At 38.0% G+C, this 23,108-nt stretch overlaps 1 protein-coding gene across 2 annotated transcripts in view; it reads right to left on the minus strand.

The window, feature by feature from the left end:
- TMEM131 (transmembrane protein 131) overlaps positions 1 to 23,108 on the minus strand; it is a 180,110-nt gene that overhangs the window by 114,782 nt on the left and 42,220 nt on the right. For both annotated transcript variants that reach the window (XM_044925606.2, XM_025260667.3), the window contains exons 2-3: positions 13,750 to 13,811; positions 2,996 to 3,036 (exon numbers count right to left, since the gene is read on the minus strand). In XM_044925606.2, coding sequence (XP_044781541.2) covers positions 2,996 to 3,036; positions 13,750 to 13,811 — 103 coding nt within the window. The remainder of the gene's footprint in view (positions 1 to 2,995; positions 3,037 to 13,749; positions 13,812 to 23,108) is intronic.

Raw genomic sequence — 23,108 nt, forward strand, 5'->3', positions numbered from 1 at the left:
GTCTAGTGGTTTTCCCCAGTTTCTTCAATTTAATTCTGAATTTGGCAGTAAGGAGTTCATGATCTGAGCCACAGTCAGCTCCCAATCTTGTTTTTGCTGACTGTATAGAGCTTCTCCATCTTTGGCTGCAAAGAATACAATCAATCTGATTTTCATGTTGACCATCTGGTGATATCCATGTGTACAGTCTTCTCTTGTGTTGTTGGAAGAGGATGTTTGCTATGACCAGTGCATTCTCTCAGCAAAACTCTATTAGCCTTTGCCCCGCTTCATTCTGTACTCCAAGGCCAAACTTGCCTGTTACCCCAGGTATTTCTTGACTTCCTATTTTTGCATTCCAGTCCCCTCTAATGAAAAGGACATCTTTTTTGGGTGTTAGTTCTATAAGGTCTTGTAGGTCTTCATAGAACCGTTCAGCTTCTTCAGCATTACTGGTTGGGGCACAGACTTGGATTACTGTGATATTAAATGGTTTGCCTTGGAAACAAACGGAGATCATTTTGTCATTTTTGAGACTGCATTCAAGTACTGCATTTCAGACTCTTTTGTTGACTATTTGTTGACTACTCCATTTCTTCTAAGGGATTCTTGCCCACAGTAGTAGATATAATATTCATCTGAGTTAAATTCACCCATATCAATTCTTACTGTAATGCCTGGTGTATGTAAAGATCCCAGTAAATATCTGCTGAATGACTGTACAAATATGTTAGCAAACACCCACAACCTACATTCATATAATGTTTTCATGTTTGCAACTGCTGATGCCGAATAAGTCTTCTCATTTGATCCTTACAGCAACCTTATATAAAGCATAACCTTACATCACATATAAGATATATCAGGCCAAGAAATGATCTTCCCCAGTTTGGAAATGAAAGTTGTGCTCAGAACTTGAGTAGTTTCTCTCAAGGCTACACAGCTGGTGAACACAAAACTCAAGGATCTTGATTTCTAATCTCCCAACACATGGCTCCACAACCCTAGGAGAAGGCATTATAAAAGATGGCCTTGTGTCAATAATACTAAACCATTACTGATACTCATCACAACATTCTGGTGCTCGGCGGAAACAAAGACTGACAGAACACTGCAGGCACATTATCCGCCAGTATATGATGCAGTCAGCACGTCTTTAAACAAAACATTATCAAGTAATTGATGACTCTATTAAAACAAAAGGGTGAGTCAGGAAGGAGAAAAATATAAATAAAAGTATGTTGGAAAATTCTGTCTTTCATAATTCTACTTCCCATGATCCTAAGATCAAGCAAGCAGAGCTCATGTCTTTGCAGAAGATCCTGCAAATCCTTGGGGCTGAAGCAGATGAAAGCGGGAAGGGGGACTAAGCTTTTCATGTGATAAATTTCCCTGGAGCAGGGGTTCCATTTCACTTCCAGACTGAGAGTTTTCACTCAGGACATCACGCAGAGGCGATACAAGGAAGGATGGGGCTGAAGCTCTCAGCTTACTAGAAAAGTCACCAAGCAGCACATGGGCTATACAGCTGGGACACAAAAAGAGAGAGATCGCAGAAACGACTGCTGCTATGTAATCGCTAAATCATGTCCGACTCTTTGTGACCCCAGGCTCCTCTGTCCATGGGACTTTCCAGACAAGAAAAATGGGGTGGGATCCTCCTCCAGGGGATCTTACCACCCAGGTATCTTATCGCCCAGGGATCAAACCCACGTCTCTTGCATTGGCAGGTGGATTCTTTACTACTGAACCACCAGGAAAGCCACAGAAATGACTACAGGAGGTCAAAAGACACAGTGTTCATCTCAGCAATCTCTCTGCCAAGTGGAAACTGGGGGGTTCCCCCAAGGAGAACCTGGGGGAGGCAGCACCCCAGGAGTGGAGACCAGAAGCTGCAGTCTTAAGCTAACTTCACCTCAGCTGTGATCTGGGCCTTGTGGACTGATTTGATGATGAGAGTAAGATGCCACGTGAGGCACACAAATGTGTCTTAGGCCCCCTGATCCCCTACAACTAAGCCCTGAGGTTTCTATCATCTGATTATAATATACTCTTCAAGTAAGCTGCCTTCTTTCACAAAGTGTATGCATTTTGTCATTTCATCCATACCTGTGCTTTATAAGCTCATCAGAAGTGGTGTCTCCACTGTCCTTCAAGATGTCTACAGGAAGGGAGTATATCCTCAGCCCTAGCACAGAGCAGACTAAAAGCCGACTGTGTAGATGCTCACCCCACTTCCCTACAGTATAAACTCCCTTGTGACAACTTGCCTTCCCTGGCTCCTCTGCTCCTCTTTCAAAGCATTTCCCCCTCTAATTCTTAACTAACACTATATTTCTCTTCCAGCTAAAAGAGAAAATAGTGAATGCTGAAGGATTCCGTTTTAAGAATATCAAAGAGAATGCAATACAGGGCTAGTAATCAGAAGATAAGGAATTCTATCTGAAACTCTGCCAGTCTAACCTTGGTTAGCACATCCCTTGGTTCTAAGACTCTTAAGAGTCCTCATGTATCAAACAAGGGGGCTCAACAAGACAACCAGTTAGGGTCTCCTGAGATGAGAACTCTCTCTCACTACAGGATAACCTCCTCCTATAGGCGCCTGCAGGCAGACCCTTGATGATAACTGAAGACAGAAGCGCAGACCATAAAAAGTGGCTGGACCACAGGAGACGTCATTAGGGAGCTGTAAAGCTGAGCCTCTTCCAAACGAGGGGTGTTTCAGCTACAAGTAAACCACTCTGTATGTGATGACATGCAAGCTCAGATTTAAACCTGGTTTTACATATGCAATACTTGAAATACATGATATGATGTGATTTATAATCTGCTTTTCCTTCTTCACCAAACAAGTATGAGAGAAAAGGACAGCAGGAATCCTCCCAGAAAGAACTAAAAGTATGTCAGTATCTTAGTGAATATATGAAACTTTATATATTTAAAAAGCAGTTATCATCCAATTAAAAATAAATCTTAAAAAAGAGGAAAAAGAAATACATGTATATTACTTCCTTACCTTTTCTGTTGGTATGAACTGAGTCCAAGTGTTGTCTCAGTCTGTGAAGGAAGAAAATGATGGTGAAAACATAGAAACCAAATGTTTAAACTATAGACATACAGAATATCCACATATTTTATTACAGCTTCAACTTTGATTTTATACTCACTTTCAGGTTACATCTGATCCCTAAATCATGTGAAATGAACTGTCACACCATTATTATTCAAATGAGAGAACAATTTGGATTAAATTTTAAACAGACATGGAAATAATACAAAGTACCGATATTTGATTTTTAGAAGTTTGCCAAACCAGTGCATCCTATGAGAAGAGTCCCCTGTGAGGCTGCATGCTCTCACTGTTCACTGCTTCCCAGCTGTGTTTAGGGACTGGTGTAGTATGGTTCCTGCCACCATGGAGCTTGAGGTATGGGGGAGTCAGTCATTTTAAAACTAAACAAATACATATTTGTACACTGAATCAAGGACTTCAGAAAGTTGCTATGAAACTGGAAAGACACTATGAACAAAAATAAATAGGTAACATGCTTAAATATGTCACAAGGGAAGGCCTGTCTGAAGAGATAACATTTATACTGAAGAGCAGGACTGTGTGGCAGTGGAGAAAACAGCTCCTGCAAGGGTCCTGGTACAGGGAAGAGCATGGGTGCTCAAGAAAGATGGCAGATTCATCTGGCTGGAGCCTAGAGAGAGGAGGGAGAGAAGCAGCAATGAGGCTGCAGGCCAAGGCAGCACCCTGTTACGTTGTGTCCTGCTAAGAAGTCTGGTTGTGCTGTCCTCTAAATGCAGTACAAGGGGTCTGAAGCTGTAGGAGACAGATGCAGACATGGTCCAGACGACCTGAGTGCTAAAGACATTACTCTGGCTGTAGTGTCGGAAATGGATTAGAAGAGCCAGCAATCACAATTCTAGGTGTATACCCAAAAGAAATGAAAAACAGAGAGCAGGGACTGAGCAGGCGTTTATAGACACCCATGGTCAGCAGCATTATTCACAACTGCAACGCATGGAAGCAACTCATGTGTCTATTGACAGATAAATGAAAAAAAAAAACAAAATGTGGCTTACACATACAAAAGAATACTGTTCAGCCTTGAAAAGGAAGGAAATTCTGATACACACTACTACCTGTATGAGCCCTGAAGACGAAGTTGACACTTAGGCTACATGAAATAAGCCAGGACAAAAACTACATGATTCCATTTACATGAGATCCTCAGAGCAATCAAAGTCAGAGACAGACAGTGGAATGTTGGTTGCCAAGGGCTGCAGTAAAGGGAAAGGGGAATCATTTAATGGGCACAGTTTCAGTGCAGAATGAATAAGAAAGTTCTGGAGCTAGATGGTGGTGATGCAGAAACAAACATATATGTACTTAACAACACTGAAATACACATCTAAATATGGTTAAAACTGTAATTTTATGTTATGTATATTTTACTACCAAAATAAAAACAGCTACAGTAATCAAACCAGTGTGGCAATGGCAGAAAGACAAACAGATGAATGGAACTGGAGAAGGGTCAAAAGTGAACTCACACATTTATGGTCAACTTGATTTTCAACAAAGGCATCAAGGTAATTCAACAGAGAAACATACATCTTTTCAACAAATGGTGCTGGAACAACTGGACAAAGCTATGTGGAAGAAAATGAGCTTTTTAGCCTTTTTGGCTCAGATGGTAAAGAATTTGCCTGCAATTGAAGGAGACCTGGGTTTGATCCCTGGGTTGGGAAGATCCCCTAGAGAAGGAAATGGCAACCCAATCCAGTCTTCTTGCCTGGAGAATTCCCTGGACAGAGGAGCCTGTTAGATTACAATCCATGGGGTCACAAAGAGTTGGACATGACTTTCACTTTTCACTATCCTTGTATCAGACCATGCAATCAGATTAATTTTAGATAAATCACAGTTCTAAGCATAAAATTATAAAACTTCAACAGAAAAACATAGGAGATTATCTTTGCAACATTCTGACAGACAAAGATTTTCTGAACAGTACAAAAAAAAAAACACTAGTCATCAAAGAAAAAAAAAATACACATTGGACTTCAGTGAATTTTTGAAAATATGCTCACCAAAAGACATTGTTACAAAAATGAAAAGGCAATCCACATACTGAAGAGAAAATATTTGCAAACCACCTATTTGATGACGGACTTGTATCCTGAACGTATGGCGAACTTATGAAGCTGAATAATAAGAAAACCACTCAACATTTTTAAATGGGCAATTCTACAAACGTTAGTGAAGCACATGAGATGATGCTCAGCATCAGTTATCAAGGCATGGTGACCTACAATAATGTCCAACACGGAAAAGACTGTCCATACTAAGGGTTGGCAAGAACGTGCAATAACAGACTTTTAATACACTGCTCGTGGGAATGTAAAACAGAATCATCATTATAGAAGAGGCTTGGTAATTTCTAAAGTTAAACTTAAAATACCTACAAATGTGACCAACCCACTCCACTCCTAGATAATTGCCCAATGGAAACAAAAGCATATGTACAAACACAAGAATTTTTATAGCATCTTTATTCATGGTAGGTCCAATACTGGAACAATCCAAATTTCCATTAACAGATGAACTGACACATGGATTGTGGTATGAACGATGGAATACTACTCAGCAATAAAGAGTAAACGCAAAGACTGGAAACCTTTCTTTTTTTCTATTAAATATTTCTTTATGATCTTGGAAAAATATTTTTATTTTCAAATAATAGAAAATAACATTTGAATGGGAAAAAAAGCATAAACTATTATATATGCAACACTCATGACTCTTAATTATGCTGAGTCAAATTCCCCAAAAGTACATTCTGTATGATTCTGTTTATATAAAATGATTTAAAATATAAACTGATAGTATCAGAGAGCAAATGAGTAGTTGCCTAGAGATGGAGAGTGAGGGTGAAGTGATTTCCAAGGGTCACAAGTAAACTCTGGGGGCCATCGATACATATATTTATTATCGTGATTGTAGTAATGCGTTCACAGGGGCATAGTCAAACTTTCCAAACTGTACACTTTAAACAGTTTACTATATGTCACTTTTACTTCAATTAAAAAGTACAACCAAAGAATTCCAGGTCTGTGGCCCCCATTTGGAGTCGACAGAAAGGAGACTTAAGTATTATTCATGCATACTTTCTAAAGGGGAAAAAAATATCTTCATGAAGAAAATCTGGCCAAGAAGATTACTCATCAAGAACTGCAAATAAGGAAGCTGTCTTGTGAAAGATAAGCAGATACAGTAAAGGAACTGTGGAAATAAGGTTCGCAAAGCCAAAAGTAAATATTGTTTTTAAAAGTATAAGCCACAAAACAGAAAAGTCATTTAACTATAATAAACAAGAATAAAGATCTCAGCACATGCCAATAATAAAACTCTAAATATTGAGAGAAAAGGGAAAATCATAATAGACACTACTGTGTGTGTGAAGTAACTTAAGAAATAAAGGTTTAAAAATATCTTAAATACATATCAAAATTAAGCCTCTAAATCAAGCGATAAAAAGGCAAGTATAAAAATTAGATGGACTAAACAGATATATAGTATGATTAAATGAGACAAACTTCTCTATTAAGAACAACAAAAGGATCATGTCAAAAAAGCAAAGTCCAACTGTGAACTGTAAATACCTAATAAAAAATGATGCAGAAAATCTTGAAAGCTGAAGAATGAGCAAAAATAAACAGGGTAAAAACTTCCACCTTCTCTCCCCAAAAAAGAAGAGAAAAATCAAGCACATAAGCGTTTTATTAGCAACAATGAAAAGATTTTGGCACCATGTGCAAGTATTTTTATAACAGCAAAAAGAAAGAAAAATAAAGAAACTGGGGGAAATAATACTGTAACTGAAACGTAAGCAAAGAGCAAGAGGCAATTCACTTAAAGAAAAACAAATAGCCAGTAATCATATGAAAAAGATGGCTAGCTCTCTAAACTATGAAGCAATCCCTTCAAGAAACTCAGATTTCCTCTTTCACCATGTGATTAGCAGAAACCTCTGAGCTTCATGCTCAGAGATAAGGGTCTGTCAGGAGTACTCAGGGCCCAAGAAAATGCCTGTGCCATGTATTTCTGTATCTTCTATCAAACAGAAGACATACTTAAAATACTGCAAAGCAAACTTCACGGAATCACAAACACATGAAGTGGGTGCCGCCTGACACACTGCAAATGATCTTTCACCGTGTCTGCCTACAAAGATAAGCACAGACTCCTTCCTGCCCACAATTCAGATTCCACTCTTCCACAGCATTTAAGGGCTCCGATCTCAGCCTACCTCACTGTTAGGCCCCACATTCCAGAGGAGTCTGAGCACTGTCTCTCTCTCTGAGAGCATCCCACAGGGATATAGGGAGGAAATTCTTCCAAACAAATGGAAAAGACTCTGCAAACATATATATGTGCTATGTTTTCAAATACTATTAAATTCACTTATCATAAAAATAATATGTTTATCCCTCAACCTAGTGGTTCTCAACTGGGGACAATTTTTGTCTTCCAGGGGCATCTGGCAACATTCAGAGACTTCATTTTTCTGGCTGTGCCAGGCTGTAGGGTCTTGGTTCCTTGACCAGGCATCCTTGCAGTAGAAGTGCAGAGTCTTAACCACTGGACTGCCAGGGAATTTCCAACATATCCTTGGTAAGACTCTGTATGCCTAAAACTGACTTCTTTTAGCTTAATTGTCTAAGCTTAATTGTTCAGCTTGTGCTGAAGCTGGTCACTCATCTCCTTTTACGCATATTTTACGTTATTTTCTTAGCATTACCCTAAGTGGAGATTGTACTTTGTATGTTAAATTTACAACAGACTTGTCTGAATTAACACCAGCTTAGCTTCAACAGTCGATTCAATTCTGTCATTCTGCTATTTGTTTTCTACAATGCCCTATACTGTTTTCATTCCTCATTTCTTTTAATCCTGTCATCTTTTGTCTCAGGTGCCTTTTTGGAAGTGAAATGTTTAAATTCTTTTTGTGTATTTCCTATATTATTTTCTTTGTGGTTACCATGTGGATTAACCAAATATCCTGAAGTTGTAATACTTTAATTTGAATTGTTATCAGCTTTAACTCAATCACACTCAACGTGTACTTCTTTCCAGCTCCATCCCTACTTCTTTCAGTTGTTGATGTCACAAAATTTATTCTTGATATACTTTGTATCCAAAATCAAATAATTATTTTAAGTATATTATTCTTTATGTAGAAACCAAAACGTGAAGTTACAAACCAAAGTGGCACTAATCATTACTTTTAGACTATTAGGTTTTGTTTCTTTTTAATGTATTAGTCTCTTAAATAATGGAGAAAACAAAATGTGGAGTTGAAACCACTGTTCCAATAATACCGGCTTGTAAACTGCCGCGTTTCACTTCTACTGTGATCTTCGTTTCTTCACGCCTTTACCGTGTTTAGTGTTCCTTCATTTTTACCTGCAGGACTCTCTCCAGCATTTCGGGCAAGGGTTAGGTCTAATGGTAATGAGCTTCCTCAGCTTTTATTTATCTGGAAATGTCTTAATTTCTCCCTCACTTCTGAAGAACAGGTTTGCCAGAAATAGGATTCTTGGTTGATAGTCTTTTCCTTACAGCACTCTGAATATGGGGCCCACTGCCTTCTGGTCTCCAGAGTTTGTGATAAGAAATCTCTTAATAACTTATTGAGGATCTTTTTCACGTGATAAGTCCCTTTTCTCTTGATGCTTTCAAGGTTTTGTCTTTTAAAGGTCTGATTTAACATGTCGCAGTGTGCATCTCTGAGTTCATCTTACTTGGAGTTCACTGAGCTTCTTGGATGCTTACATTCACGTTAATTTGTGACATTTTCAGCCATTATATCTTCAAGTGTTCTCTCTCTCTTTTTATTTTTTAGGACACTGTATATGTTGGTCCACTTGATGGTCATAGGATCCAGTGACTTTTATTTAATCTTTCATCTTTCTGTTCCTCAGAATCAAGAGTTCTTCATTTCAGTTACTGTACTTTCAGCTCAATTTTCTTTTTGATTTCTATTTTCCCCAGCTTCACTGAGGTAATAATTGGAAAATAAAAATTATTTACATTTGAAGCATACAATGTGATGTTTTAATATACATATACATTGTGAAATGATCACTTCATAAAATTTTCTTTTGTAAGAACGATTAAGAACTACTAGCCGAGCAAATTTCAAGCATATAACACAGTATTATTAATTACAGCCATATTGTACACTAAATCTCCCGAACTTACTCATCTCGCAAAACTTAAATGTTGTACAACGACTGAAATGAAAACTTCATTAGAGAGATTCAAAGGCAGATTTGAGCAAGCAGAAGCAAGAATCATCAAACTGGAAGATAAGACTATGGACATTCTGGATTCTGAGGAACAAAAAGATGAATGATTAAAGAAAAGTCAGCATTATTATTAGAAAAATCCGATTGCTCTTGGCTTGTGCCCTTCTAGGGGTACTTGTGCTTCTTAGGTGGATTCTAATTTCTCTTCAAGTGTTTTGGTATCAAAAGTTACTGTCATGTCAGTGTTTCTGAACAAGGCTTTCTATATTTCTATTGATATTTTCATTTTGTTCATATGTTGTTTTCTTGATTTTCTCCACATCTTCCTTTAGCTCTTTGAGCATCCTTAAAATGACTGTTTTTAAAGTATATCTACTTTAAATTTGTACAGTAGACCTGCTATCAGGTCTTTTTCAGAGACGGTTTCTGTTGATTATTTTTTTAGTTTGAATGAGTCATTTTTCATGTTTTGTTTTGTTTTGTTTTTTACACACTGTGATTTTTGTTTAAAACTGGATATCTGAATCTAATAACATTACTCTGACATCCAGAGTAATGACTCTGGATGTGAGATTCTCCTCCTTTTCCAGAGTTTGCCACCTGCTTGTTTCTGTTTATTGCTTTTGGTTTTATAATTTTTGCAGGCTGTATCTATGCAAAGATAAGTCTGAGGTCTGATCTTAAGGTCTTCTCAGGTCTTTTATGAACCCAGGCCCTTCCCTGAACATTCAAAATGATTTTTCTAATTTCTGCCAATTATGCAATAGCTTTTGAAGGTTGTTAGACCTTTAAAAATCTTCTGGGTCACTTAAGGATGAGGAACTTTTAAACAGTAGGGGAGCTGCAACAACAATGGCCACCTGCCTCTTTGTCTAACCTCTGAGATCAAAAGCAGCAGTCAGGACAGGGATCCCCAATACTTGGAGAACAGAGTCCTTTTTTGGCCACCCAGGCTCCTGCAAGCTGTGGGCAAGCTGTTTGACAAACACTGCACAGCTGCCTGCCACGGGGCCAGTGGGTGAGGGTGGGTAACTGCTTTTATGCTAAGCGCTGAAATGGACTATATTCTACTTTAATTTACGGACTATATTCTACTTTAACTTACCTCAAGCCTTCCCCTTGAAGTTACACGCCTTCAAAAGACTCCAGAGTTCCAAAATAGTTACAGTATTTTTGTTATTGGTGGGAGGTCTCTCCCGTATAGGTGTTCACTTGTTCCAGCACCCTTTACTGAGTGTTCCCCAACGCTCTTCAGCGATTCATAAATCAAGTATCCATATATGTATGAGTTGGGCTGGACTCTGTTGCCTTTTCTGACCTATAAAACTGGTTTAATTCATATGGTTCAACATAAAATGCAGAGATGCACTTGTGTTTTACATATCAACTGTTAACCAGAAAACTTGCTCAAGTGCTTACTGAATCTAGTAACTTTATCTCCAGACTCTGGATTACCTCCATAAACTTATCATAATCTGAGGTGAATAACGTTTTCTTTCCTCCTTTCTAATCCTTTTAAGTTTTTGATTATTTTTCTTGCCTTACTGGCTACAACTAGGAGATGTTGAGTATCAGTGGTATTTAGTGGGCATCTCTAACCCAGTCTTCATCTCAGAGATAAAACTTGTAGCATTTCACTGTTAAGTTTGCTCTCTACTATAATGTTTTCCATACTGCTCCTCAACAGATTTTTTTTTTATGGATATGTGTCAGCTGGGGTTCTCAGCAAGATCCTGAGGAAGAATCCTCAAGTGTTTGTGCTCATCTTGTTCTCATCGAAGAAATGAATTCAGCTTCCTTATTCTATATACCAAAGCTTAGTAGCCCTGTCAACCAGGAATGACAACAGCCAAAGCACCACCTACAGAACACACGGCTGAGAGGACGGCTGCGGTTTCTAATCATACCCTGGTGTCACCAGTGCTAACACGAGGATACACTGGAAAGAGCTGCACACGTGTCCTGCTGTGCAAAGAGCTCTGATACCAGGAAGCTGCGTAAGTACTACATGCCAGATTCTTGCTCTAACAGCTGAACACTGAGCAAATTATTTAACTTCTACGAGCCTCGTCTTCCTTATCTCTAGAAAACAAGAAAATCAAGTCCAATTTTTCTAGCAAATTTTTTGAGTTGGAACAATTTTTACTGACTTACCATCAATTAATTTTTAGGACTTAAAAAATCACTATGAGCCAAAACACAAAAATATAAATTCCACAATCTGGGAAGGAATGCTCTCAGGCAAAATTCTAATTTTAAATCATGTTAAACAAAGCTGCTGCTTCGACTCTCTCCTTGCTTTAGCTTTAATCTAACTTGGAGAAACCTGATATGTATTCTGCCATAGAAATACTACGTGTATATACTGTTGTTCTAATCACAAGAAACCAGGAGCTGTTTAAGAAACAGCTGAACTTAATGGCAAATTATTGCCAGAAAGAATGACATTATGTCAAATCAAAACTGCTGTTCCTAGGAAACATCCTTCAACATTAAAATGAATGATTCTTACACATTTCTATTCAAAGGGTCTAATATTCTGTTAGTTGAAGATATATAATCCATTCTGTATAGCACCCCAACATCAGGCACTCTGCCGGAGTCTCAATGCAGTTTCACTGTGGCTGAGTTTACCACTTTAGTACTACCTGCCCTTAACACTGCAGTCTAAAATTATCTTTGGTATAGAACTCTGAGGTCACCCCCAAGCTCTGGTCCCAGCATAGCAGCAGACCCAAAGAGTATGAGCAAATGACATCCCAGGTGACAAGCTCTTCCACACCCGAGTCCTTTTAGATATGGATTGACAGCCCCCCACTCCCACCACCAGCAAAACACGTCAAGCTTTCAGAATTTTCCACTTGCAACCCGTATGTCTAGTTCCTAAAAGACATAAATCCACCTTTAATCAGTAATAAATAACTACATTTGGAGAACTGTTTTCAGAAATTCAGTACTGAGTTGCCTGCTCTCTACATCCTACAAATCACCAAAAGGGAGATATTTTAAATGGTCACTCCTACAGGTTCTCCAAGTTCTTACCCTGCAAGAGATTAAAGAACTGGAAAAAAGAGACTAAGATCACTTTCTCACGAGGTGGCTTTACAAACCCAGAGATCATTATATATCTTGTTTTATTCACTTTTAAAATATAAAAAGCCACACAAAGATGTTCTGTAAGCACAGTGCAGCCAGTGCCTGAGGTATGTGTTTCTTAACATCTCTTAGGTAAAAGTAGAGTAAGTTTATCTAAAAACTTAGAAGCAGGGAAACAGTTGTCATCCAAAGCATCTATTTGCTTCACTGTCAGAGAAAAAGAACCTTACAACCCATCACCTTTTTTCTTGCTTCTTTGTCTGGCTTAGTGCCTAAAACCTAAATTTACACCACAACACAAATAGAAATCTTACTCCAGGCTCCTAGCAGAATTATTTCTCTGTTGCCTTAATCAAACTTTAATTTTTACTTTCCTGCCCTCATTATGAGCTTCAGGAAATGTTTTTTTCAGAACTATATTTAAGTCATGTATTTAGTTTATAATTAAGTAAAACAAATACATGATTGGCAGCATCATGTAACAGAGATACGAACAATCACAAATGTATTTCTACCACACCCGAAGTGAGAAGAACAGAATTCCAATACCAGTCCCATTACTGCAAAGTCACAAAATTTTGAGCAACTTTCTAAATCTTTTAAACCTTGGTTTCCCTTGAATATAAAAAGTAAAAAATTATCAGTCATGTTACCAAATAACATGACACCTGAAAACACATGTTATTATGATGAAGGTGGTAATGCTATAGAATAAGTACAAAATATGGTAAAAGTTTTGAAGAAAGGTGAAAATCAGCCATGAAAATCAGGAGTGGTTAAAATGTCATTCATTGTCTCATTCAGCTCTGAAATCCTAGAACTGATTTTTGAGCTGGGAAGACTAAAATGGGCTTCATGGTGATATGTGAGCTAGATCTGAAAGGAAGGATAGGCTTTTTATCAGATTACATCTTCTAATTTTATGCACAATGTATTTAAAGACATGGCTTAGGATGGCTATGGGAAGGATGACATAAATGTAAATCCACAGTACATATACCCTTTGGAGTTCTCTTCCAGGTAAGTACCTACGGTCCAACATCCGAATTCATGTGTTTTCCTCACTGGCTCCATACTCTATAATACAGTTTACCAGCAATTCCACTGCTCCTGATCTGACACTCGCCACCTATCCTCCCAACATCCCCTACAAATATTTAATTTAAAAGATAATTCACACAGCTAAGAAGGTTTGTATTATTACCCATGACTCTACTGACCTGTCTGCATATAAAGCTCATAAAATATATTGCATTTGAACCAGTTACATTTTAAAAGAAAAATAATAATCAGATTTTATTCAAGGCTTGACAATGAGCCTTAAATAATTCTTCAAACTTAAAATAAAATTACCTGTAGAAGCCCTCCATCATCAAAACGCAGCACTTCTATTATGCTCTCCGACTGAATAAATGCTGTGATGGAAACAAAACAGATTGTCACTTAACAGGAAAGAAATTTCATTTAAATAAAATCTTTTAATTTAAAATTAATTGCTACAAGTTAATACTTTTAAAACATACTACTGCTTGATGGTAATGGTTAAAGAGGAAAATATAACTAATACTTCAGGATGAAATGCTTGAACTAAAACAATCCAGTTAGAAAGTAGTTTTAACAACCTACAAACTATGTAAGCCACTCACAAAATATTTATTCCTGCTATATTGCCAGAAAGTATGAAATAAAGTTCAACTAGCTGCAGTAATTGTGTTCCAAGTATTTACCTAAATGATTTGAAAACTTATGTCCACACAAAAATCTGCAAGCAACTCCTTATAAGCAGGTTTGTTCATAACCTTCAAAAACTGGACACAATCAAGATGTCCTTTAATAGGTGAGTAAAGAAAAAGCTGACTTGAAATACCTGTGGCGGATTCATTTTGATATTTGGCAAAACTAATACAGTTATGTAAAGTTTAAAAATAAAAAAAATTAAATTAAATTAAATATGTAAAAAAAATAAATAAATAAAAAATAAAAGAACTAAGATCATGGCATCTGGTCCCATCACTTAAGGGCAAATAGAAGGGGAAAAAGTGGAAGCAATGACAGATTTTGTTTTCAGGGGCTCCAAAAATCACTGCAGATGGTAACTGCAGTGATGAAATTAAAAGAAGTTTTGCTCCTTGGAAGGAAAGCTATGACAAATCTAGACAGCATATTAAAAAGCAGAGACATCCCTTTGCCGACAAAGGTCCATATAGTCAAAGCTATGGCTTTCCAGTAGTCATGTACAGATGTGAGAGCTGGACCATATAAGGCTAGGTGCTGAAGAATTGATGCTTTCTAATTGTGGTGCCAAGAAGACTCCTGAGAGTTCCCTGGACTGCAAGGATATCAAACCAGTCAAGCTTAAAGGAAACCAACCCTGAATAGTCACTGGAAAGACTGATGCTGGAGCTGAAGCTCCAATACTTTGGTCACCTGATGCAAAGAGCTAACTCACTGGAAAAGATCCTGATGCTGGGAAAGACTGAAGGCAAAAGGAGAAGGGACTAGCAGAGGATGAGATGGTTAGATAGCATCACCTCCTCAGTGGACATGAATATAAGCAAATTCTGGGAGATGGTGGAGGATAGAAGAGCTTGGCATGCTGCAGTCCTTGGGGTCACAAACAGTCAGACACAATTTAGCAATTAAATAACAACAACAACAGAGACAAATGTAGATTACCCATACAATGGAGTATTCAGTTCAGCTCAGTCACTCACTCATGTCCAACTCTTTGTGACCCCATGAGTCGCAGCACGCCAGGCCTCCCTGTCCATCACCAACTCCCGGAGTTCATCCAAACTCATGTGCATTGAGTCAGTGATGCCATTCAGCCATCTCATCCTCTGTCATCCCCTTCTCCTCCTGCCCCCAATCCCTCCCAGCATTAGGGTCTTTTCCAATGAGTCAACTCTTCGCATGAGATGGCCAAAGTACTGGAGTTTCAGCCTCAGCATCAGTCCTTCCAATGAACACCCAGGACTGGTCTCCTTTAGGATGGACTGGTTGGATCTCCTTGCAGTCCAAGGGACTCTCAAGAGTCTTCTCCAACACCACAGTTCAAAAGCATCAATTCTTTGGCACTCAGCCTTCTTCACAGTCCAACTCTCGCATCCATACATGACCACAGCCTTGACTAGACAGATCTTTGTTGGCAAAGTAATATCTCTGCTTTTGAATATGCTATCTAGGTTGGTCATAACTTTTCTTCCAAGGAGTAAGCGTCTTTTAATTTCATGGCTGCAGTCACCATCTGCAGTGATTTTGGAGCCCAAAAAAATAAAGTCTGACACTGTTTCCACTGTTTCTCCATCTATTTGCCATGAAGCTATGGGACTAGATGCCATGATCTTAATTTTCGGAATGTTCAGCTTTAAGCCAACTTTTTCACTCTCCTCTTTCAGTTTCATCAAGAGGCTCTTTAGTTCCTCTTCACTTTCTGGCATAAGGATGGTATCATCTGCATCTCTGAGGTTATTGATATTTCTCCCGGCAATCTTGATTCCAGCTTGTGCTTCTTCCAGCCCAGTGTTTCTCATGATGTACTCTGCATATAAATTAAATAAGCAGAGTGACAATATACAGCCTTGACGTACTCCTTTTCCTATCTGGAACCAGTCTGTTGTTGGAGTATTACTCAGTGATAAAAAGTAAAAGAAAGGGCTACATGCTCTATGATTTTAAGTATATGACATTCTGGAAAAAGCAATACTATAGAGATGGTAATAAGATCAGTGGTTATGAGGGATTTGGAGAGAAAGGAAGAGTGAAATAAGGAAACCATATGGAACTTTTCAAAGCAGTCTTCTATATGATACTGTAATGTGAGATGCATATGACCCTATGCATTTATTAAAAACAGAACTTTACAACATAGTAAACCTACTGTAAGCAATTTAAAAAAATCATTTAGGAGATCAGGAATCCCAGGGCAGAGTGCAGAATATGACAAAACCACTTATTTCTATTCTAAAAGTACAAAACCATCTCACAGAACGGGGTGAGGTGAAAGGTGCTGACCTAAGTAATTTGGAAATGAGTAGAATGAGTAAGACTAAAGGCAAATGAAACTGGACATAAGCACTATCTTTAGGTGATAAAGTTATTTTCCACAGGGGTTTGGGTTAACCATCCTGATGCTGCTCCACATGTATTCTTGAATTCAACCATTAAATATATGGATGGTGGATGGTGACTGTCAAGACTTCTCACTTTTGAATAAGAGTTCACAAAAAAGCAAGGGAAGGAGGCTAGACTGATCCACCTGGTAATGGATTAGAGTTAACAGCAGCAGCACAAACTAAGGTTGAGCATGACAAAGCTACAGATGGTCACCTACAGAAACATTTACTGATGTGCCTACACACTGGTGGGCATACACACACACATTACCACCTAACAGCAAAAAGCATATACACAGCACACAGGTCTTGGGTCCTAATACCATCCTCCAATAAAAGGAACAGGGGCTTCTTACAGAAATGGCTGAATCTAGGACTGGGGTCAGGGGAGAGGTACAAAAGGTGAAACTTGTGCCAGAAAGAAAGTGCTTAAAAAAAAAAAACAAGACAAAACAAAAAACCCTCCGTTATGTCAGAGAGATGTAAGAGTTAACAGGAAGAGTTCCCCAATGGCCAAAGCTGCAACAACTTGAGCAATCATGTCAAGTAGTACTGGATTAAAACCCAAAGTATAAAATAAGTATCTATGAGTCTATACTTGTATAAATAAATGAATGAATAAATAAATAAATAACGGGGGAGAAGAATTCTAAATAATTTATGTAGAAGCTCTTTTACTTAGAAGGTAGAACATAACTGTCCACTCCCTAAGCATGGGATGCCCATGGTGACCCCTTCCAAAGAAAACAGTATGGAAAAGAGGAAAAAAAGAGTAACTTTACAATGGAGAAACCTGACAAAAAATTTTACCTCAGTCAGATGATCAAGGTCAACATCCACAGTAAAAGCCATGGGGACAGTACCCTTGATATGCTGAAACAAAAACGGCACTTTATGGTCTTCCTCCTAAAATCACGTAACTCCAGACTCATCACGAGAAAAACATCAGCAAATCTCAGCTGAGGGACATTCTAGAAAAACACCTGATCAGTACACTCCTGAAAACTGTTGAGGTCATCAAATATAAGAAACGTCTGAGATACTGTCACAGATCAAAGGAGCCTAAGGAGACATGATTACTAAATGTAATGCTGTATTTTGGGTGGCATTCTGGAAAAGAAAAGGGAAAAACTTTTCATTTAGGTAAAAACTGAGAAAACTTGAATAAAATATGAACTTAATAATAATGTACTAAAACTGGTTCAATTGCAAAAAAAAAAAAAAAAAAAGACCATATAAGTATGAGATGTTAATAATAGGGCAAACTGGGCAAGGGGTATATGGCAACTCTGCACTATATTTGGAATTTTTACGTAAATCTAAAACTGTTCTAAAATGAAAGCCTATTTTTTAAAACCCACAAAACAGTGGTGTTTTATTTGGTTTAATATGACCCTCCCTGGCTCCTCTTTGTTGGTCTTTGTGTATTCAGGAAGAAGGCTACCGTCTAATCCCATGTACCTGGCTTTCCAGTGTGACCAAAGCTGAAAGTCATGGGGCAGCCAAGATGCCAGTGAAATAATTACATCACTTTACCTACTTGGATGATGTCTTTGCTGCCTGCTGAGCATCCATTTCTTCTTACTCTAATAAGAGCACCCTGATTTTATTTTGTGGAAAGCCTTGTCCCTCCATTTCTCGTGTTTCTCTTCAACCTCAGTGCCAACTTGCTCTACCCTGAGGAGCATTCCTCACCAGTTCTTCATATACAGAGAACATTCAACAATTCTGTGTGTGAATGAAATTTCATCTTTCTGCTCAGGCACAAGTACTGGTTATTTGCATCCACTGATACAAATGAATTACTTCTGATTCTCTCTAGTCCTAGCTTGAGGTTGAATTTCCAAACTAAGATCAGAGCTAATGGCTACAAGGGAATTACTGACATAGAGTACATCTGGAGTACACAAAAATGTATCCAAATAAAGCAACAGACTATTAAGAAAAAAGGACTGTGAAATAAAAGGCTATGCCCAGCATACTCATCCATTTCTCATCACTTCCCTCTCCTTTTAACATAAGGTGACATTTTAGATGATCCGGAAAACCTTTCTGTTATGCTCTTGTTGAAAACAGGTACACGGATGCAAGGACACAATGACCTATCAAGAATTAACTGAAACAGCCGGACGCCCACAATGTAACAGACAAAAAGCCACTGCGAGTTCTGAGATGTCTATGTGAGTAGACCAACTCCCAGTTAGAAGCTTTCCATTTAGCTAGCAGAGAAAACAAACAAACAAAAAAAGTAACAGAAATGAGCTGTATTTGGTGGCTGCTATTAGAGTTACGGTTTTTTCAGTAGTCATGTACAGATGTGAGAGTTGGACCACAAAGAAGGCTGAGAGCCGAAGAACTGATGCTTTAAATTGTGGTGCTGGAGAAAACTCTTGAGAGTCCCATGCACAGCAAGAGATCAAACCAGTCAATCCTAAAGAAAATCAACCCTGAATATTCATTGGAAGGACTGATGCCGAAGCTCCAATAGTCTGGCCACCTGCTGCCAAGAGCCAACTCACTGGAAAAGACTCTGATGCTGGGAAAGATTGAGGGCAGGAGAAGAAGGAGGCGACAGAGTATGAGATGGCTGGATGGCATCACCGACTCAATGGACATGAGTTTGTGCAAACTGCAGGAGATAGTGAAGGACAGGGAAGCCTGGCGTGCTGTAGTCCATGGGGTCACAAACAGTCAGACACAACTTAGTCACCAAACAACATTAGTTATGATACAACAACCATCATGTAAGATTCCATCAACAACCAAGGTCAGACCTTTATCTAACGGATGAGAGCTTTCCTAAATATAGAAAAGTAGTAATATAATTTGGGTATATAATACCTAATATAATAATATAATTAGGAGCTTTAAGAAAAAATACATGAGATACCTTAGGTGGGGGAAAAAAAAAAGACCAGCAGCTATTATAAAGTCCTGAAAGGAGAATATTGTGTTATACATCAACAGCTTTCCTTAAAGCATGTAGAAATGAACAGGATTCAACTCTGGAATAAAATAAATTAGAGTATTTTACTTTAAGTGATCGATCTTAATAACTTTAAGTTATATGTCTAGAAAAGCAGAAGTGACACTAGATATGCACTTAGTCATTTAATGTGTTAACAGTTATTAAGGTATAAATTACAAAAAGGAACCCAAGCAAGTCAAATTCCCATATGGCCACATCTCTAGATTGGAAACCACCAAGGACAGCTACTTCCTCTCCTGAGAATTTCTGTCCCTTATTTTATACACTAATGGAATTCTAAACTGTCCCAGTGTTTTCCAGTTAGAGCAGCAACCAGATGCAGAAGAAAGAATGATGTCTAGGGGACTTTCCTGGTGGTCCAGTGGTTAAGAATCTGCCTTCCAAAGCAGGGATGTGGGTTTGCTCCCTGGCTGGGGAACTAAGATCCCACACGCCACACAGCAACTAAGCCAGCACGCTGCAACTGGAGCACCCGGGTGCGCTGGAACTACAGAAAGCCTGAGTGCCGCAACAAAGCCCGAGTGCGGAAAAAATACTGATAATCACCGATCACTGTGTTACTAAACGTCAAACTAAGTTTATGACATAGATATTATGGATTCCATTTGAAGATAAAGGTTCAGTGAGGTTAGGCTCAAGGTCCCTCAGCAAGAAAGTGGCTTGAGAGGAGCCAATAAATTTCAACCATGGGACTTCAGAACCTAAGCTTCTACACCCATAACTGTTTACTTTCAAAATAAAGTGACGCTAATGCTCACAACCAGCAGTACCTTCAATCAACCTAATTTTTACGATCAGGCATATATTCCTAAACAAAGGGAGGAAGCAGGATACATAAACACAAGGGGCTTAACTTCTGGCCTTCAGGGTCCTACTAGCATTTGCTCTATGAAATTGAGCTCAGCAGGATGCACTTTAAGCTTCTCATATTCACCTACATCACTACGATGTCTGAGAGTAACAAAGACATTCATTTTCTGTGGAAAAAATCTCAGTGTGTCAGTTATTTAATCACTTATATTCAAAACAGAAGATCAGAAATTGAGTTTACTTCCCCATTGCACTTTAGTAAAGAATAAGACAAAAATATCTTCACTTTAAAGGTAAATCTTTCTCTACTATAATTAGGGATAATTTATAATGTATTTTTATAATATAATTTTTATAATTTATAATTATAAATTATAATTCTAATTTTTTATAATATAAATTTTTTTAGGTAGAGATTCTTTTTTCTGAATATGGCAAATGATGACTAGATACAGTGCTTGCTTCCAGACATCTTCTATAAGTCATGAAAACAATGAATGTTGTAAATAACGGGTAGAAATATGTCATGAGATGGTTGGATGGCATCACCAACTCAACGGACATGAGCTTGAGCAAACTCTGAAAGACAGTGAAGGATAGCGAAGCCTGGCACGCTGCAGTCCACGGGGTCGCAAAGAGTCAGACACAACTGAGCGAATGAACAACTATCAACTTTACAGAAATAAAAGGCACCTACCAACCTTATAGAGACAGATTATAAACAAGAAAATAACTAGGAACAACTGTACACCAACGAATTAGATGCACGGATGAACACCTGGAAAAACACACACTACTGAAATTAAGTCAAGAATAAGCCTGAATGGACCTGTAACAAGAGATTGAATTTCTAATTAAAAATCTTTCTACAAAGGAAAACCTAGGGACAAATGATTTCATTCCACCAAATGTTTAAAGAAGAAGTTGTACCAAGGCTTCACAAACTTCCAAAATAAAGCAGACAGGGAAGACACTTCCCAACATATTCTGAGCCCTTAATACTGATACCAGAATCAGATAAAGTTATCAAAAAAGTTATCAAAAAAAGGAAACTATAGCTCAATATCCCTTATACATATGGATATCAAGTCCGCAAGAAAATACAAAATACGCTTCTAGCAACATATATAGAGGCTTATACATCATGATGAAGAGTAAGACTAATATACTTTACACTGCAAAGCTTCAATGAAAGAAATTAAAGGCCTAAATAAATAGAAAGACATAGGCTGGAATACTTAACAATGTAAAGACTGTAATACTCCCTAAGTTGACCTTAGATTCAATGCAATCGTTATCAAAATCCCACTTTTTTCCCCCAAATTGATCCTAAAGCTCTTAAGAAACTGAGAGAAATCCTTAATAGCCAAAATAACTTTGACAAAGAAGAACACAGTGGAGAACTCTTACTTCATGATTTCAAAACTTACTATAAAGTTACAGTAATCAAGACAGTGTGCTTCTAGGAATAAAGATAAACGTGGAGATCAACAGAAGTGAGAATCCAGAAAGAAACCCTCATATTTACGATCAATTCATTTATGGCACAAAGAAGAATGGATAGTGTTTTCAGTAAGTAGCATTAGGGCAACCGGGATCTACATGTGAAAGAATGAAGCTGGACCCTACCTCATACTATATGTAAAAATTAACTCGAAATGAGCAAAAACCTTGGTGTAAGAGCTAAAGTTCTAAAACTCTTAGAAGATAATGTGGGTAAATCTTCATAACCTTGAATTAGGCAATGTTTCTGAAGCTAGGATAGCTAAGCAAAGAAAAACACATAACTTGGACCTCATCAAAATTAAAATTCCTGTGCTTCAAAGGGCACTATCAAGAAAGTGAAAAGACAACCCAGAGGACAGAAGATTTTTGCAAATTATTTATCTGTTAAGGGTTATGTACACAGAATATATGGAACTTGCCCCCCTCCCCGCAAAGACAAATATTTCAACTTTAAAAATAATAAAAAGACAAGAGATCTGAATAAACATTTCTCTAAAAGAAGACAAATTGCCAATAAGCACATAAAATGTTCAAAATCGGTCCTCGGGGAAATTCAAATCAAAACCAAAACAAGGTACCACTTCACACATACTACGACAGCAATAATTAAAAGGATAAACAATAATAAGTATTGGTAAGGGTGTGGATAAATTGCAAAGCTGTAAGTCGCTGATTGGAGTAAAAAGTGGAACAGCCACTTTGGAGAACAGTTTGGCAGTTATTCCCAAAGGTAAATACAGAGCTACCATAGACAAAGCCATTCTACTCATATATATAAACTAGAGAACTAAAAACGTATGTACAAAAACTTACCCACAAATGTTCCAACAGTACTATTCATAATAGCCAAAAAGCAGAAACACCCTAAGTGTCCACTGACAGATGAACAACAGACAATTATAACGACTCATTATGTGGTGAGTCCACATAATGGAACATGTCTCAGCCGCACACGCACTCGCACACTGGACTCCTGATGCATGCTACACATGGATGACCCTTGAAAACATAACGCTAAGCGAACTAAGCCAGACACAAAAGACCACAGATATTACACGAAATGTCCAGAATAGGAAAATCCACAGAAATAAAGGTAGATTTAACAGTCGCTAGGGGCCAGGAGAAAGTGGGGTGTGAATCTGATGTGCATGAGGGCTCTTTTTGGGGGTGCTGAAAATATTTTGAAATTAGATCATGGGGATGGTTGCACAAAATGTGAATATACTAAAACACTCAATGGTATACTTTAAAAGCATGAATCTATGATATGGGATTATATCTCAAAGAATTAT

The sequence above is a fragment of the Bubalus bubalis genome, chromosome 12 (assembly GCF_019923935.1).
Source record: "Bubalus bubalis isolate 160015118507 breed Murrah chromosome 12, NDDB_SH_1, whole genome shotgun sequence".
Taxonomy (NCBI): domain Eukaryota; kingdom Metazoa; phylum Chordata; class Mammalia; order Artiodactyla; family Bovidae; genus Bubalus; species Bubalus bubalis.